Here is a 20,021-nt window from a genome sequence, read left to right on the forward strand (position 1 = left end):
GTCATGGTTGTGCCATGTAATACTAATTCAAAATGATCCTGAATATAAACATTTCCCATTCTCTTATTCTGTTTTCTCGCGAATAAAGTACAGTGATAAGTTATCAGGTTAATCATCTGGCAGGTCCTTTATTGACAATCTCACTTTAGTTTCTTTCCCAAACTTTTTAATAGGGGTGCGTCTCGCAATCTTCTTGGATCTCCGGGGTGAAACTCACTGTGGACAGGATTCTACCTTGGAGGGACCATGGAGCAGTATACAGCAAACAGCAATAGTTCGACAGAGCAGATTGTTGTACAGGCTGGACAGATTCAGCAGCAGGTATGGGAGTAAAACTGCTTTAAACATCACAGCAGTGGAGCTGATAACAGCACCACTAAATTGGGGAATGATTTGAGAAGTATCAGATCTTATGAATAACGAGTCTGATGACTTGTGCTGAAGTGCTTTTTGAAGATTGGATTTGTTGTGATTTCTCTTTTGTTCTCTGTGTTAGAACGCTTTATCTAGTCCATGACCACTTAGAATTTGCTCTTCATGGGAGCCTGGTTTAATAGTAAATTGTCCCTCTCATCTTATTAAAAGTCACAACACCTGCTCTATTTTCAGCTGGAAATTTGGAGTTTTTGTTTTTTCTGAATTCAATTTGGTTGTTTCTCTTCTTGATTAAGCTAAGCTTGTGATCTAGTGAGACTTTGGCCACGACAGACAAACCAAGGTAGTCAGCTTCCAAGAAATCCACTGTTCCTTGCTTTGATCCACCACAGTTGCTTACTCTGCAAAGCTCTAGTTTAGTATGAGGATAACATTCAGACAGCCGCTCTTAATGGATAAGCACATATTAGAAAGGAATTCCCTGCTGCTGGTTTATTCCTAATTAAGATAGGTTGCTTTCTTGAATTTCATACAGAGGTTACATTTTCTGATGCTTTATACCTGGCTTTATTTTAGTAAAAGTTCACTTGTTTTTCTCTCTAGAAGAAATTTATTATTATTTATTTGACCTTAGGCCAAGATTGGGAGTGTTTTGTTTCCAAAATGGAACTTACATAATATAGAAGAGCAGTTAGTAGGAAGGGCAAAGGAAGTTTTGATGGTAAGTTGTTCCTAGCTAATTAATGATCAAAGGAAGGAGCTACTCTTGAGCAAGAGATTAATTATTTAAATTCCTTTTCTAGCTTTTCCTTCCACACAGCTGCTGTGGCTCTGGCAGCTTCCTTCTACTGCCTGCTTAGAAAAGGGGACTCCACAAAGGGCCCTCCATCCATACCAGTGTCCTGGTGGGTGAATTCTTGTTCTGTCAGAACTTACCATTAGAGGATATAAAAATTAGGTTGGATCACTGAAAACGTTGCTTCTAAGGTAGTCCAGTTGAGTAGAAGTAATCTTAGATTTGGGGCAGAAGAGCAGTGACCTCATGAAGATGATTTTGGTTCACAGTGATTCCTTCTTTCTTTCTTTCTGGTGATTGCGTTGAGTCCCAGAAATTCTTCATTGTAGCTTCAAGGCTGTTGAAACCTGATAACTTTGTTCTTGTGAACTCATTTGAGGAAATAAAAAGAGCATTAAAATAACTATAAGCGGAAGGATCAGATGCCTGTTTCTGGAGGGAAAGACTGTTAAAAATTTTTATGTTAATGATGACAACTATTTTGATGTTTTTTGAGTCATAAAAGTGTTTTGAGTTCCACTCTGGCAACAAAGGGCTGTTATCTTTAATCGTGCTACCTTCCACAAAACAGCTTCAGTATAGGGAGTCTGTACAGTGTGAAAGTCCTGTGTAGGATGGGACTGGTGAAAGAAGACTCCCTCCCTCTCCTGCAAGAGGTAAGGTGATCTCATGTCTTGAACTATACATTTCCTTCCTGACACATTTCAAGCTCTTCCTGTTCCTGTTCTCAGCAGCAGGGTGGTGTCACTGCTGTCCAGTTGCAGACTGAGGCCCAGGTGGCATCCGCCTCAGGCCAGCAAGTCCAGACCCTCCAGGTAGTGGTGCCCTCTCTGATTCTCTGTAAGCACTGCATGGACTTCTCCTCTCCTCATGTCTGGTGCTGTTTGTGGTAGGATCTCAAGGAGGAATGGCAAAGTCAGTTGCATGTCTTTGAAGCTGCTAACTTGTCTTTGAGGCTTACAAGCTGCTGGTTTCCTAATGTTTCACGCCAAGTCATATAGTGACCCTAGTATCAATTTTCTGAAAACTGCCTTTGGCTAGTGTGTTTCTTTGGGAATGCCTGGGAAAGAAGCAGTGTAAATAACAGGAAGAAATTCTTACAAGCAGCATTAGAACGTTTTTAGAGCTCAAACTCTGTAATCAGAGTGCATGGTATAATTCCATAAATTTGTATTATACTGGTGGATAAGAAAATATATGCACATTAACTAGGCTAGGTTGTGTTTTATTTTTATTAAAAAGGCAACTCAGCTGCAAAATAATCATTGTACTTGGCAAAGTTTATCTAATCTCTGAATCTTGTTGATCTCTTAACTGCTGCCTTTTCACTATCTTTCCTGGGGAAATCATGACCTACCTTACTACTAGATCTGCAAAGATTACCCCATACCAGTGGTTGGACAGAGGTGGGATACGCTTTCTTTAAGTCTTAGGTGTTAAAGCCACCATAAGAATTCTTACTTAACTATTGCAGTTTCCTAACATTAGTATGGTGAAGTTAAACATCCTAAATTAGGGTTGTATTTTGGCCAGTTCCTATATAAAAATAGGAGTAGAAGCGTTAGTCTTTTCTCTGTCTGTAGGTTGCTTTGACTGACCATAATTTTGAGAAATTGGCAAGATTGAGTGCCCTTTTTTTCTTCCATTGAATGGAAATAACTCAGAGTAGGACCTAGAATGTATAACTGGCATCTCACTTTGTTACTAGTGCTCTAGGCATCCTGCAGTTAACTACCCCTTGTTATAATCATTTCACTTGACCCTTTCAGCCCCACTCCCGCACCTGTCACCCGTAGTGTTTGATGATGGTATACAGCGAATTCTGAACATAAATTAGGCTGAAAGAAGCTGAGCTTGTAGGTACTCCCAAACTATGTTCAAATCTCAAAGTTCAATAGCTTGTTATTCATGTTTTTCATGCTTGCTTCATCTTATTGATATATAAAACAGTATTGTCATTAACCACTTGTGGAATGGGAATGTAACATGCTCTTAACTGTATGGCTTCTTGTCTGATGCATGTGTCCTTGTAGTCATTCATATGTTGTAAACACAGTGGGCTCCATAGAGTCTCAGATGGTTTATTGTGTGCACATATAACATGTCCATGAGGGGAGAAGTTAAGATGATGGATAGCCAGAAAATTATTAATAGTTGTGCCTTAAAACTTATGTTTCCTACTTAGGTAGATTTTATTTCAAAGAAATGGAAACACTTTATGGAAATCTTTCCTCTAGGGGTCTCATTATTTTGGAGAATTTTAAATAGTTCTTTCAGTTATTCATGCAATAAATATTCTGAAAAATCTTTCCTGATAGAGCATATGCAAGCATTGGTTTAGCAAAGGGAATTTGATTTGGGATGGGGATGTAAGGGAAGGAGAAAACATGAGAGAAGGAGATTGTACAGTCCTTGAAGGTGAAGTGGAATTTCTCAATGAACAGTTTAACAAAACCTAGGATTTGAATGTTCCTGAAGATTCTGATACATTGGTGTTGGTGGTGAGGGGAGGGAGTCTTAATATCTAATCTACTCATCTAGGACAGATTGATCTTTTATGTTAACTAATTACCTCTATTTGAACATATTTTGGCTGGCATTAAGACTGAATGTTTTAGTCATACAAATATTCTTTTGTTCTGTTACAAATAATTCCTCAAAACAAAGATAGAATCTGAAAATGAAAGTTTCGGACTTTTAGCTATTCTCTTGAACATTCCTTTTCACTTCTAACGTGGCTTGTTTTTTTACTTCCAGAAAGCATTCTGTTAGCTAGGTATTTTTATATTGGGACTCAAGATGTTACAGAGCACTTACAATGTCCTGGCTTCCAGAATATTCTGTTTCCTCATAGTAGCTTGAAAGTTGGGAGGTTTTTAGTATGATTGAGTGCTCTATGTAATTTCCATATTTGTCATTGCTTCTGTTAAATTTAAAATAACTGTGCAGATATTGCAGAATAGCTAATGTGAGGAATTCCACCACAGAGATTACAAACTGACCAGAAAATATTTCTACGCATTTTTTACTAGTGGGCTCTTCAAACAACCACCAGACTAGAATTCCCAGCGTAACATGAAGAGGGTAAAAGGTGTACATTTCATTTATGCTTGAGAGACTGACGATGGGGATAAAGGGTCTTCCACGTAAACTTCTAGGGCTGTTTGCTACCCAGCCTCCTGGAGTCATTGCTGAGTGCAGTTTGATTTACTCCTTCCGGGTTATTTAGAATTTGCACTCAACCACCATCAGCTATCCCTCTTGGGCATGCTCTCCAGCCCTCAGTAGAGACCATTCCCAGGTATTGATCTAAAAAGACAAATAGCCTTGATGTTTTGATTAAATGCTTCTCATGGATTTAGCCTATATTTGGTGATAAATGCCTTATATCTGTTGAGACTTCCCAAAGACTCTGGATATACTCCATTATATCTGACCTTAAAGTATTCAACTTGGCATTTAGTCAAAGATATCGTAGATATTTCAAGAAGATAACTTGAGGACAAGGACTTGAGACCTATTTTCTTATGGTCTCTCCTACCTTTTCCCCTTCTAGCAAGGCAACAGAATAGTTCCAGTGATTGTCTTTTGGTAAAAACCATTTTGTGTCTTATGTTATTTCATTGTTCTTATTTTATTTTGTTCTAGGTCCAGGGGCAGCCATTAATGGTACAGGTCAGTGGAGGCCAGTTAATCACATCAACTGGCCAGCCCATCATGGTTCAGGCTGTCCCTGGTGGACAAGGTCAAACAATCATGCAAGTACCTGTATCTGGGACACAGGGTTTGCAGCAGGTGAGTGGTATTAAAAAAAATGTTTAGACAGAATATCAGAAGAGAGGTTTTAAAGAATAGTTTGTTACAAACTGTTTGACAATTGATATTGCATTTAATTGCTTCCTACCCTCTATATTTGTATGTAGTTGATTTTCCACCTTTGTTGTACCAGTGATATAAAGCAGAACTATACAGAAATTGGACATCTCTGATAGGGACTGAGATATTAGGCATGATTTTGAAACGATGTAAAGATTATAAAGAGATGAAAATCTCTGTTTAATAGAAGTAATTCATTGGTGTGACCTTTGTTCGCACTTTTAGGCACAGGGGAAGGGAATTTACAATCTGCTTTGGAGATTGTTGTTTTTGGTCAGAGGTGTTACCCTTTCATTTCTTTCCATGTAATTTATAATTTGAGTTATCTAGCAAGTGATGAAAAAGAAAATATTTTAGTCCAAACCCATTGCACACACTTAAAGCTGTACTTAGAGTAAAATTTGTAACCTTATATACTTTATTTTAAAAGAACTGAAAATAAATGAATGGTATTTCTCTGAGGAAGTTAGGAAAAGAACAAAATGAGCAAAAAAGTAGGTTAAAATTAATGAAGTAGAAAACTAACAAAAATGTAAAAAGGGTAAATAAAAGCTGATTCTTGAAACAGACCAATAAAGTAGTTAGATAAATCCACTGGAAAGACTGATTCAGAAACAGAACACAAAGGTAAACAACACAAAGATGTATAAGAGATTAAAATTATGTAGGAATGTTAGGTACAACTCTGTGGCATCAAATTTTGAAATTAGAGGGATATTTTTATCGTGAAATTGGCAAAAATTAATTTAGAGTGATTATATCCAGTGCTGGAATGGGTGTGGAGAAACGGAAACACTCATTGTTTTTGGTAATTTCAAATTCTGAAGTCATTTTGGAAAGGCATCTCACTATTAAATACATAAATCTTTGATCTGCCTGACTCGCTTCTGAGCATCTATCCTTTAGGAAGAAAAGCATCAATACATAGGGAGAAATCTACAGAGATATTTATTGCAGGATTGTACAAACAAAATATTTTGTAACCTGAATGTCTATTAATAAGAAAAGAATAAGGAAATGGTTAATAAATCATACTATATCGATACATGGAGTATTATGTCATTGATAAAAAAGATGAACTGTAGACATGGAGATGATTATTATTGAAGTATTTTTAGTGAAAAATAATTTGAAGAAAAATACATACTATGTGATTGCATCTTTGTAATTAATAGCCAAAACCCTATGGGTATATGTGTTTATGAGTATGGAAATAGGGATGAGGGAGGACTATTAACTTGTTACTATATCTATATATTTTGTTTTAACAGTTATAATGATCACATTAAAGTCTTAGTTTTTCTGGAGGAATTTAATATAAGTTGAAAGAAATCAGCCATATCACACTGCTTGATAAATTAAATTTTTAATTTTTGCATATTCCCTTGTGGTTTTTATGCATACTTTTTGAGCACAATTGTACCATGCATGTAGTTTCTTTTTGCTTTTCTTTTTTTAAAATTTAACTTGTTTCCACATGATTTTCTCATTTTTAATTCCTTCATAATGGTCAATTTGGTGAATCAGAATTTACAATTTACAAAGTATATTTAGGGTTTTGTTTTGTTTTCTTTTTCTTTGTTTGCTTTTGTAGGTAAGATTACTGTAAATGTATTTGAGCATGATAACTTTATTTTTCAGTTGTATTAATTCTTAGGATAATTTCTTTGGAGTAGGGTGATTGCTTGGGCAAAAGGTAATAGCATTTTTAAGGCTTTTGGCATATTTTTGCCAAGATAGAGTTGTAGTTAGGATTAAAAATAGTTTCCCCATTTCTCCATGCATCAATGTATGAGGCTTTAAGTACATTTTCAGTGTGTGTACTTTCTTCAATTCCACACTGCTGTTTCATTTCTGTCCTTCCTCTTATTGCCTCCTCTCCACCCCCTTTACCACGACTTCCTCTCCACACAGTGTGATGTAGTGCTAGGAACAGTGTACTGCGACTGTGGTGACCTGACTTTCATTCCCAGGTCTGCCGTTAAACAAGCTTTCTGATCTTGGCTAAGTCATGTAATAGGCAGTTTTCTCACCTGAAAACCCAGTGTATATCAGGTGATTTTTAGGATTCGTTCCAGTTCTAAATTCTATGATTTTATGGAGAGTTTTTTTTTTGCCTTTGAGAGACTTTGAAAAGATTATTTATTTTATTCCCCTCCCTCCAAGCAGCACTGTAACTAATCAAACCATCCTGGAAAAATTATTGTTAACATATATAATAAGCCTCTAGATAAGATTCCATAGCCTTCCTTAGAATGCTTAAAGTTTCAACCCCTTTTTGTAAGAGTTTGCTTCTCATTAGTGTTTTTTGAATGACCATTGCTTTTAGAACAGTACTTCTTGACCTTTTTTGGATTGCATTCACTACTTCAGAATTCCAGTGAAACCTATGCCCTCTTCTTAGAAGAGGTGCAGATGTCCAGATATGTGCAAAATTTTGTGTACAATTTTAGGTTAAGATCCCTGGCTTATAAATATACAGTGGAACTGCAGTAGAGAGGCCAGACATAGGTGCAAGAGTAATGGAAGTTGATATATAAAAAAATAATATAAAATATCAGTGAAGAAATGGTTTAAGAATGATAAAGAAAAGGAAAGTTGATCTCTACCTTTTACTATATACAAAAATACTTGCTAGATAGACTAAAGGTCTAAATGTAAAAAAGCGTACTTGGAGACTTTTAGATTCTCTTTATAGGAGAATTTTCTTTATGGTATGGGGTAGAGAAAGATTTCTTAAAGACATAAAAAATACAAATTGATTTGACTATAATTTTTGTGTACATCAAAATGTATCACAAGTGAAGGTAAAAGATAAGGTGCAGACTTGGAAAAGATATTTTTTACACATATAACTGGGTTTGTATCCAGAATACATAAAGAACTTTTATCTATTGGTGTGAAAATAACAATCCAGTAGAAAAATGGGCAAAGAATGTAAATAGATGGAACCCTAATGACCAATAACAGGTGTTCCTTGCTATCCAGAACACAAGAAAATGGATTCGGATCACCAAATAAATTTGTTTACTTATTTCTTCTTTTACCAACACTTGCTAAGTGCCAACTATGAGCTTAGTATTTGGAAAAAGTAGTTAAGAAGACCTAGGCAGAGGATGCTGGCAAGATTGTGGAGGGGGAATCCCCAGGAGTCTGTCTCCCCAATCAGACAACAATTGCACTGGCAGAATCTGATGTAAATAACTATTTTGGAACTCTAGAATCTGTTGAAGGCTTGTAACATCTAGGAGAAAACTTAGATGGTAATTTGAAGTCAGTTTCAACTGGTAGACCAGTAGCAGCTACCCAGCCCCCTGGCAGGCAACTGTGCATGGTTCTTGGAGCAGCTTGCACATAGCTTGTAGAAACTGGGGTGGGCAAAATGGCCCCTGTCCTCCAGATATCAGAGATCATTGATTACTGCTTCTGATGACAGAGATGCAGACAAAGAGGTGGGCAGCCTCTGTTGCACCTCCCCCATTGCTATAAGCTCCTCCCCCTCCAGTTAAGGTGACTTCCAGGGCATTTAAAAGGCCAGCACGCTTCCCCTTCCCTACCTTCCATCTTTTCTCCTTTTTGAGAGTCAGATACTAAAGATATTCAAAGGATATTCAAAGATACTAAAGGATATTCAAAAGCAACTCCATATATGGGAAAGGTTAGAAAGTGACCGTGCATGCCCAGGGAAAGGTACAGGCTCTGAAAAGACCTGAGAAGATCTTAAGTTTACACCTCAGGCTGATTCTTGGTACAGAGACAGCCTACAACAAAAGAAAACAATAACAAAGAACAGCAAATCCTGGGGAAGGGGGAGAAGCTGATTTCCACAGTTACCACATTATTTGATTCAAATGTCCAATTTTCAACAAAACATCACAAGGCATACAAAGAAACAGGAAAGTATGGCCCATTCAAAGGAAAACTTAATCAACAGAAACTGTCCTTGAAAAAGACGGATTTATTAGACAAGCACTTTAAAATAACGGTCCTAAAGAAAGATGCTCAAAAGTCAAGAAAGCAGTGTGTGAACAAAAGGAAATATCAACAAAGAGATAGAAAACCAGTGGATTGACATGCACGTTTGTGGGAGTCCCCGAAGAGAGAAAGGGGCAGAGAGAATATTTGAAGAAATAAGGGCTGAAAACTTCCCAAATTTGATGAAAGACATGAATATAAACACCCAGGAAGCTCAACAACCTCCAAGTAAGATGAACTCAAAGAGACCCATACCAAGACACATTATAATCAAACTTTCAGAAGTCAGATATAAAGAGAGAATCTTGAAAGCAGCAAGAGAGAAGTGACTTGTCACCTACAGGGAATCCTCAATACAAATGTTAGTAGATGGCTCATCAGAAACTTTGGATGCCAGAAGGCAGTGGTCTGATATATTCAAGATGCTAATAGAAAATAACTGTCAACCAAGAGTCCTGTAGTCAGCAAAAATATCCTTCAAGTGTGAGGGAGGAATTAGGAGATTCCCAGATAAACAAAAGCTAAGAGAGTTTATTACAAATAAACCTGTCCTGAAAGAAATGCTCAAGGGAGTCCTTCTGAGTGAAATGAAAGGACGTTAGACAGTAACTTGAAGCCACATGAAGAAATAAAGCCTCAATAAAGATAAACACATGGGCATTTATAAAACTAGCATTATTGTAACAATGATTTGTAACTCCACTTTTTGTTTTATACATGATTTGAGACTAGTATATATATATTTTTTAATTTTATTTATTTATTTTTTTCCCCAAAGCCCCAGTAGATAGTTGTATGTCATAGCCGCACATCCTTCTAGTTGCTGTATGTGGGACACGGCCTCAGCATGGCCGGAGAAGCAGCGCGCCAGTGCACGCCTGGGATCCGAACCCAGGCTGCCAGCAGCGGAGCACGCACACTCAACCGCTAAGCCACGGGGCTGGCCCGAGACTAGTATATTTTTTGAATTATTACTCTAAAAGCTAGTAATGTTGGAACTTTGACTTGTAACTCCACATTTTCTGTACAATATTAAAGACTAATGCATTTCAAAGAATTATTAGTTTATGTTTGGGGGCACACAATGTATAAAGATGTAATTTTGTGACATCGACAACCAAAAGGAGTGAGGATGAAACTATAAAGGAGCAGAGTTTTCATATGTTATTGAAGTTAAGCTGGTATAAATTCAAATTAGAGTTTTACAACTTTAGGATGCTAAATGTAATCTTCAGATAACTACAAAGAAGATAGCTATAGAATATATACAAAAGGAAATGAGAAAGTAATTTAAACATTTTCCCTACAAAAAGTCAACTAAACAGAAAAGAATGTAGTAATGCAGGAAATGAGGGGCAAAAGACCTATAAGGCATATAGAAAACAAATAGCAAAATGACAGAAATAAGTCCTTCCTTATCAGTAACTACTTTAATGGATTAAATGGACTAAACTCTCCAGTCAAAAGACAGAGATTGACAGAAAGTATAAAAACATATGATCCAACTATTTTCTATCTATGAAAGACTCGCTTTAGATCCAAAGACACAAATAGACTGAAAGTGAAAGGATACCTGATGCAAATAGTAACCAGAAGAGAGCAGGGTTGGTTATACTAGTATCAGACAAAAGAGACTTTAAATCAGAAAGGTTTACAAGAGACAAAGAAGGACATTATATATTAATAAAAGGTTCAATACAACAAGAAGATATTACAATTATAAACTTTTACGCATTTAATAGCAGACCAGCAAAATATATGAAGCAAAACCTGACAGAGTTAAAGGGAGAAGTAGACTGCTCTACAATAGTTGGAAACTTAAGTACCCTCCTCAATAAATGGACAGAACAACTGGAAAAAAGATAAACAAGGAAATAGAGGATTTAAACAACAAAATAGACCAACTAAATATAACACATGTATACAGAATGCTCAACCCAACAACAACAGCATACACATTCTTCCCAAGTGCACGTGGTGCATTTTCCAGGATACGTGTATAGGTCACAAATTAAGTCTCGATAATTTAAAAGATAGATATCAGATAAAGTATCTTGTCTGACCACAGTGGGATGAAGTTAGAAATCAACATTAGTAAAACTGGAAAATTCACAAATTTATTGAAATTAACACATTCTTAAATAACCAATGGATCAAAGAAGAAATCACAAGAGAATTTTAAAAATACATATAGACAAATGAAAATGTAAACAACATACCAAAACTTATGGGATGCTGCAAAAGCAGTATTAAGGGGGAAATTTATAGCTATGAATGCTTTTATATTAAAAAAACAAGAGAGACTGCAGATCAACAGCCTAACTTTACAACTTGAAGAATTAGAAAGAGAACAAACTAAACACAAAGCTAGCTGAAGGAAGGAAATAATAAAAATTAGAGCAGAGATAAAGAATAGAAAGACAATAGAGAAAATGAGTAAAACCAGAAGATCAACAAAATTGACAAATCCTTAGCTACATGGACTAAGAAAAAAACAGAGAAGACTTAAAATACTAAAATCAGAAATGGAAGTTGGGACATTACTACCGATTCTACAGAAATAAAAAAGATTATAAGAGAGTATTATGAACAACTGTATGTCAACAAATTGGATACCCTAAATGAATGGACACATTCCAAGAAACACAAAGCTACCAAGAAGAAATAGAAGATCTGAATAGAGCTATAACTAGTAAGGAGATTGAATCAGTAATCAAATAAAAGTCCTCATGGTTTCACTGGTGAATTTCACCAAACTTTTAAAGAACTAATACCAGTCCTCAAACTTTTCAAAAAAATTGAAGAGAAGGGAGCACTTCCTAACTCATTCTCTGAAGCCGGTCCCTGATACTAAAGCCAAAGACACTACAAGAGAAAAAAAAAAAAAAAAAAACTACAGACCAATATCTCTTAAAAACATTGATGCAAAACTCCTCAACAAAATACTAGCAAACTGAATTCAGAGTATATTAGAAAGATTATACACCATGATCAAGTGGGATTTATTCCTGGAATGCAAGGATGGTTCAACATACAAAAATTGATCTACCGTGTTAATACACCAAAAACACAGAATGAAAGGAAAAAAACTACATGATCATCTCAGTTTATGCAGAAAAAGCATTTGACAAAATTTAACACCATTTCATGATAAAAACACCAAACTAGGAATAGAGGGAAACTACTTCAACATAATAAAAGCCATATATGAAAAACCCACAGTGAACATCATACTCAATGGTGAAAGATTGAAAGTGTTTCCTCTAAGATCAGAAACAAGGCAAGGATGTCTGCTTTTACCACTTCTATTCAACATAGTACTGGAAGTTCTAGCCAGAGCAGTTAGGCAAGAATGAGAAATAATAAGCATCCAAATTGGAAAGGAAGAAGTGAAATTATATCTGTTCACAGATGATATGATCTTAAATGTCGAAAATCCTAAGGATTCCACAAAAAAACTGTTAGAACTAATGAATGAATTCAGCAAAGTGGGAGGATACAAAAGTCAACAAAAAATCAGTGCCATTTCTCTACACTAACAACAATCTGAAAAGGAAATTAGAAAGACAATTTCATTTACAATAGCCTCAAAAAGAATAAAATACTCACGAATTAACCAAGTTGGTGAAAGACTTGTATGATAAAAAGTACAAAACCTTGCTGAAAGAAATTAACACATAACTAAATGGAAACATATCCCATGTTCATGGATGGGAAGATTTAATATTGTTAATGTGTCAATACCATGCACTGTTGGTGGAATGTAAATTGGTGTAGCCGCTATGGAAAACAGTATGGAGGTTCATCCAAAATTTAAAAATAGAACTACCATGTAATTCAGTAATTCCACTTCTGGGTATTTATCCAAAGAAAATGAAAACTAATTCGAAAAGATATATGCACCCCCATACTCATTGCAGCATTATTTATAATAGCCAGGACTTGAAAACAACCTAAATGTCCATCAGTGTGCACACAGGCGTGCACACACACATGCACAATGGAATATTATTCAGCCATAAAAAAGAATGAAATCTAGCCATTTGGGACAACATGGGATGGACCTAATGGTGTTACACTAAGTGAAATATGTCAGAAAAATATAAATACCAAATCATCTAATTTATATGTGGAATCTAAACCAAACAAAAAACCAAGCTCATAGAGAACAGATTGGTGGTTGCTGAAGAGAGGGTTGGGGTGGGCAAAATGGGTGAAGGGGGTCAAAATGTACAAATTTCCAGTTATAGAAGGAATATGTCATGGGAAGGTAATTTACAGTATGGTGACTACATTTAATCATACTGAATTGCATATTTGAAAGTAGCTAGGAGAGTGGATCTTGAAAGTTCTCATCACAAGAAAAAAAATTTGTAACTATATATGGTGACAGATGTTAACTAGACTTACTGTGGTGATCATTTTGCAGTATATATAAATATTGAATCATGTTGTATACCTGAAACTAATATAATGTTATGTCAGTTATTTCTCAGTAAAAAAAAAAATTCAGTACTACCGAAAGCCCACATGCAAAGGAATGAAGCGGGACCTTTATCTAACACCATAAAGAAATATTAACTGAATGTGGATCAAAGACTTAAATGTAAGACCTAAAACTATAAAAGTCTTAGAAGAAAACATAGGGCAAAAGCTTCACGACAGTGGATTTGGCAGTGATTTCTTGGCTATGACACCAAAAGGCACAGACAGCAAAAGAAAAAAAATAGGTAAATTGGACTTCATGAAAATTTAAAAATTTTGTACATCACACGACACTATCAACAGAGTAAAAAGGCAACCGCAGAATGGGAGAAATATTTGCTAGTCATATATCTGATATAGAGTTAATATCCAGAATAATAGAGAACTAAAACTGAGCAACAAAAAAGCAAACAACCCAATTTTAAAAATTGGGTAAAGGACTTGAATAGATATTTCTTCAAAGAAGGTATACAGATGGCCAATAAGCACTTGAAAAGATGCTCAGCATCACTAATCATCAGGGAAATACCAATCAAAACTATAATGAGATACCACTTCATACCCATTAGGATAGCTACTAACAAAAAAAACAAAATAACAAGTGTTGGTGAGAATGCAGAGAAGCTGGAACCCTTGTGCACTATTGGTGGGAATGTAAAATTGTGCAGCCACTGTGGAAAACAGTATGGCAGTTCCTCAAAAACTTAAAATTACCATATGATCCAGCAATTCCACTTCTGGGTATATACCCAAGAGAATTGAAAACAGGATTTCAAAGAGATATTTGTATGCCTGTGTTCATAGCAGAATTATTCACAATAGCTAAAACATGGAAGCAACCCAATAGATGGATGGATAAGCAAAAGTGATATATACGTACAATGGAATATTATTCAGCCTTAAAAAGGAAGGAAATTCTGGCCAGCTCCGTGACCTAGTGGTTAAGTTTGGCATGCTCTGCTTCGGCAACCTGGGTGTGCAGGTTCAGATCCCGGGCACAGAACTACACCACTCATCAGCCATGCTGTGGCAGCAACCCACATACAAAATAGGGGAAGATTGGCACAGATGTTAGCTCAGGGCGAATCTTCCTCAGCAAAAAAAAAAGGGGAGAAGGAAATTCTGGCATATGCTACAATGTTGATGAAACTTGAGGACATTATGCTAAATGAAATAAGCCAGTTACAAAAAGACAAACACTATACAATTTCATTTATAGAAGGTACTTAGAGTAGTCAAAATTAGAGACAATAAGTAGAATTGTGGTTGCCAGGGGCTGGGGAGGGGAGTGGAATGGGGGATTATTGTTTAAAGGGTATAGAGTTTCAGTTTTACAAGATGAAGAGAGTTATGGAGATGGATATTGGTGATGGTTGCACAACATTATGAATGTGTTTAATACCACTGAACTGTACACTTAAAAATGGTTAAGATGCTAGATTTTGTGTGTTGTATAGTTTACCACAATTAAAAAAAAAAAAAGATTGGGCAAACTATCTCCTAACAAAGGAAGATCCATGAATGTCTTGGAGACATGGAACGCACTGGCCTGATTTCCCTCCCTTCCATCAGCAGGCCTTTTACCTACAATTGATTAGCTCTGTGATAACTTAAGGCTTTCTAGGTGAGTCCTCTTTTCTCCAGACCAGGGGGTTCCCAGGATGAAGTCATGGATGGAAAAGCAACCTGTGTATAGAAATCCATCTTTGGATAGATGAGAGTACCCTCTCTACTTCCAAACTCCCTGTTCTGATGAAACAATGCCCAGATCAAAATTTTCTGGTGATTGAATGAATGAATGATTGATTCAAGAACTGAAGAGCAGGGAGATGAGGGTGTTGTGGGGGAAAGGTGTGTTTAGTAGCTGTGTACTCTGACTCTGAAGCATTTGGGAGTGTACTTGTATAGAAAATAATAGAAATTTTGAACTGTGGGACATTCCTAAATGCTTTCTCTTTTGGTCTTAAAAAAAAAGAAATGTGTCTAGTAGCTGTTATGTGAAAACAAGATTCTATACACCCAACAGTTAAAATGTTGCAGGGTTTTTTAGTTTTAAAAAATTTCTGAGTAATATTTTTCAATTTTCTTGTCAGGTTTATGATGACCCTCCTAATAAATTAGCCATAGCCATTAAAAAAGAGAGAAAAGAGGGGGGCCAAACCCACGGCCTAGTGGTTAAAAGTTCAGTGCACTCCGCTTCAGCAGCCCTGGTTCAGTTCCCGGGCGTGGACCTACACCACTTGGCGCTGGCCATGCTGTGGTGGTGACCCACATACAAGATAGAGGAAGATTGGCATAGATGTTAGCTCAGGGTGAATCTTCCTCAACAAAAAAAGAGAAAGAAAAGAAAGAACATAGATTTGGATAACACGGGATCCCTCTCTATCCAGTATTACTATCTGAGGTTTAGCTATCTAGGCCCAGGAGCCAAAAAGGAAATGCGCAAATTAAAGCAGTGAAAGACTAGAAAACATTAATGACAATACTGGGTATTGGTGAGGATGCTGGAACATAGGAATAAGAGGAATATAATTTGACACATTGTATTAGTTATCTATTGCTGCATAACAAATTATCCTAAAAGTTAATGGCTTAAAACAACAAACATTTATTATCTCATAGTTTCTGTGGATCAGGAGTCCTTGCACAGCATGGCTAGGTCCTCTGACTCGGAGTTTCCCTTGACACCCTTGTGGGCTGCCCTCAATGCGAGATTCTCTGGGGGAGAATCTACTTCCAGGCTCACTTACATGGCTCTTGCTGGGCCTCATATCCTTGCTGACTATTGGCCAGAGACGTCAGTTCCTTGCCACGTGGGCCTCTCCATAGGGCAGCTCACAGCATGGCAGCTGTCTTCCCTCAGAGGGAGTGAGAGAGAGTGAGAAGTTGGCAAGATGCAAGTTACAGTCTTTTTATAACCTAATCTCAAAAGTGACATCCCAGTTTTGCCATATTCTTTTTGTTAGAAATGAGTTACCACGTCCAGCACATACATGAGGAAAGTTACACAAAGAGCTGATTACCAGAAGGCAGCTAGGAACCATTGTAGAGGCTGCCTACCATCCACACTTCTCCTTTAACACAGGAATTCTTTTTTTTTTTTTTATTGGTGAGGAAGATTAGCCCTGAGCTAATATCCAATGCCAATCCTCCTCTTTTTTTGCTGAGGAGGATTGGCCCTGGGCTAACATCCATGCCCATCTTCCTCTACTTTATATGGGACGCCGCAACAACGTGGCTTGACAAGCTGGTCAAGGATCCTGGGCTTGACACGCCCAGGATCCGAACCTGCAAACCCCGGGCCGCTGAAGCAGAGTGCATGAACTTAACTGCTATGCCACCGGGCCAGCCCAGGAATTCTACTTTTACATACTTCAGAAACTCCTACATTTGCATAAGGAGATATGTTCATTGATTTTTTTTGTGTGTGAAATTTTTTTTGTAAAAATAAAATTATTGGAGAAAAACTCAAATGTTAAGGGGAATGGATGAATAAATTAGAGTATAATTATTTAATGTGATACTTTATACCAGTTAAAATGAATGTACTAGTTCTGTTTCAGCTGACTGTATCTTGAAAACAATGTTGACTGAGTAAAGCAAATTGCAGAAAGATACAATATGGTACCATTTATATGAAATTTATAAACGTATGAAACAGTACCATATATTTTAGGGATATACATGTGTAAAATATGCTCTGTAAGGGTGGTCACCAGTTTTATTTAGTTATAGTAATCACTATAACTTTAGATGGGATTCTTCCCATCTAAAAATGTTAAAAGAAATGAAGCTAATATGGAAGAAAGTTAATTTGTTAAATCTACATGATGACTGCAGGCTGTCTAATATGATAGTTTGAACTTTTTTTAATGTTTAAGAATTCTATATATACATATTTATAGAATCCCAGCTTAGAGTTAGAAAAATTAGAAATAACTTAATTTTTTTTTCAACATTTTATTATAGAAAACTTCAAATGGACAAAAACTGAATGGTATGATAAATCCCCATCACTCAGCTTCAACAGTTTTCAACACATAATCAGTCTTCTTTCTAGTTTCGTCTGTATTCCCCTACTCTCGCAAGGATTATCTTGAATATATATAGTATCATTTCATCTGTAAAAAATACTTCAGAGTGTATTTTTAAATGAACATGTTTTTAAAAATATATAACTATGCCAACACTATCATCTTTTAAAAAACTGACATTGATTCCTTAATATCATCCAAGATTGAGATATTGTGGTCAAATTATTAGTGGTCAGAATTCCCGCATTGTTTCAAAAATGGAAAACAAGTTATCTCTAATTCATAATAGAACAGAACTTCTGTCTTTTTTCCTTATCAGAGCATTTCTTGCTTTCTAGAGGAATTTGGTAACTAACGCTCCAGGACCAAGAGACCAGCGTTAGCAGGGTACTAACCTTTCTCTGTGTTCTCTTCCACAGATACAGTTGGTCCCACCTGGACAGATCCAGATCCAGGGTGGGCAGGCTGTGCAGGTGCAGGGCCAGCAGGGCCAGACCCAGCAGATCATCATCCAGCAGCCCCAGACAGCCGTCACCGCTGGCCAGACCCAGGTAATTTCACCAGCTCTCCCAATACAACAGCACAACTGATTTGGAAGGGTCAGACAGCTAAGCCAGATATTTCACATGTAGTAGAAATGGGGAAGAAAGCCATTAAAAATGTTTAAAAAAAAAACTACATGGTCCTGTTCTTTGTGGTGTCTTTGGAATCTGTTAAGTTATCTCATGATCTGTTTCCTGCAGACGCAGCAGCAGATTGCTGTTCAGGGACAGCAAGTGGCACAGACTGCTGAAGGGCAGACCATTGTCTATCAGCCAGTTAATGCAGACGGGACCATTCTCCAGCAAGGTAAGTGTGCCCATTTGTTTCTGTGGGACTTTTGTGGGCATGTTTTTCATCCCTTGAGCAAATGACTGCTTCAGAAGTTTTGTGGTGACCTCTACACAACATATTTTTTAGCAACAAAAAAAGATTTCCTCTAAGTCTCCTTCGATAGTTCTTGTCACCAGTACATGACCAACCTTGATTCCATTTGTAGAAGTTCCTACAGTGGTTGTTAGAAGACTAGTCCTAGGGATTATAAAGATTTTAATCCTTTCTGGGAAGAAATGTTTCTAAAAAGAAGATTGGAAATACAGAGTTTCTTTTATTGTTAGAGGGAGAAATAGATCAGAAGTCAAGTTTGCATTTGGAGTATTGTTGCTTATGTTTTTTGTGTTTTTTCTGGGCCACTTCGTTATTCATTATCACTATCATTATAAAAAGACTTATTGTCTGCCTACCATGTATGTAACAGTTTGCTAGGAAAGGAGAGTTTTCTTCTCAAAAAGCCTCTAGTCTAATGAGGGAGACACACATGTGAACAAATAAATACAGTGCAGAGCCCTTCTAGAGGTACGTTCTAGGAATAGATGTTGCGTAAACAAGGGAGAGATGAAATCTGTTTGGCTTGGTAGGAGAATGGACATCAGAGGGGAGGAGATGACTCAAATTGAACTTGAGAGCTTTTGGAAGCATTTGTCGGTTAAATCTAGAAAGGGCATCTCAGTTAGATTCCATACCTAAAGGTTTGACTTGTGATTAAAATTTAGCAGTATACAAGATCCAGTGAGTGCAGTGACAGTGTGCTGTCATGTGACTCAGGAGAGGGCCTGAAGTGGATCGAGCCCTGGCAGGAGCTCAAAAAAAGAGTGGTGGACAAATCCTCCAGTGCTGCTATTGATAGTTTGGAGGCTCGGAATGCTTGATTTAATTTTAAGTTTTAGTCCTGCCACTGGCTGGCTCATTGTCAGTTTAGGATAAACAGATTATAAATTTATAAAATCTCCATCCTGAAGCAGATTGTTCAAGATTGTACAAGAGCAGCAGGTATAGCTGTAGTCAGACTGCTCCACAGAAGGGGAGGCCTCTGAACTTTCTCACCACCCATTGAAAACTGTTATTGGGATGCCCAGGGAAGTATCCATTTCAAGGATAGATTTATTCAGAACTGGAACCCAGACAGTTAATGGAATTACAAAGATTGTGATTACTTGGATTATATACAGCAAACCAGGCAGAGTGGGAGAGTGCTTTTTCTCCCCTCATGCTGTTTAGTATGTTTTTCCAGGGTGAGTGAGTGCGTGCCAGATAGAAGAGGGACTAACTGTGTTCCCTTCTTTCTGTGTACCTGTGTTTTGTTTGTTTTATATTTTATTTTCTTAAAGTTACAGTCCCTGTTTCAGGCATGATCACCATCCCAGCAGCCAGTTTGGCAGGAGCACAGATTGTTCAGACAGGAGCCAACACCAACACAACCAGCAGTGGGCAAGGGACTGTCACTGTGACACTGCCAGTGGCAGGCAATGTGGTCAATTCAGGAGGGATGGTCATGGTAAGAAAACTGATTCTTCAGCTCACTTTTCCATATGTCTGTAGTGTATTTTTCCGTATGTCTCTCTGTCTTTGAAAATTTCTTAAACTTGAAATTTGATGTCTCT

General features: G+C 37.0%; 1 protein-coding gene across 3 annotated transcripts in view; it reads left to right on the forward strand.

The window, feature by feature from the left end:
* NFYA (nuclear transcription factor Y subunit alpha) overlaps positions 1-20,021 on the forward strand; it is a 33,988-nt gene that overhangs the window by 6,129 nt on the left and 7,838 nt on the right. The window contains exons 2-7 of one of the 3 annotated variants that reach the window (XM_004424170.3): positions 174-321; positions 1,903-1,989; positions 4,820-4,966; positions 17,961-18,092; positions 18,285-18,390; positions 19,767-19,915. In XM_004424170.3, the coding sequence (XP_004424227.1) occupies positions 247-321; positions 1,903-1,989; positions 4,820-4,966; positions 17,961-18,092; positions 18,285-18,390; positions 19,767-19,915 (696 nt within the window). In that variant the 5' untranslated portion in view covers positions 174-246. Of the gene's footprint in view, positions 1-173; positions 322-1,902; positions 1,990-4,819; positions 4,967-17,960; positions 18,093-18,284; positions 18,391-19,748; positions 19,916-20,021 lie in introns of all 3 variants that reach the window. The other 2 variants (XM_014782735.2, XM_004424172.3) reach the window with 2 other exon arrangements.

This window comes from Ceratotherium simum, chromosome 13 (genome assembly GCF_057802395.1).
Source record: "Ceratotherium simum simum isolate JZ-2026a chromosome 13, ASM5780239v1, whole genome shotgun sequence".
NCBI classification, from domain to species: Eukaryota; Metazoa; Chordata; class Mammalia; order Perissodactyla; family Rhinocerotidae; genus Ceratotherium; species Ceratotherium simum.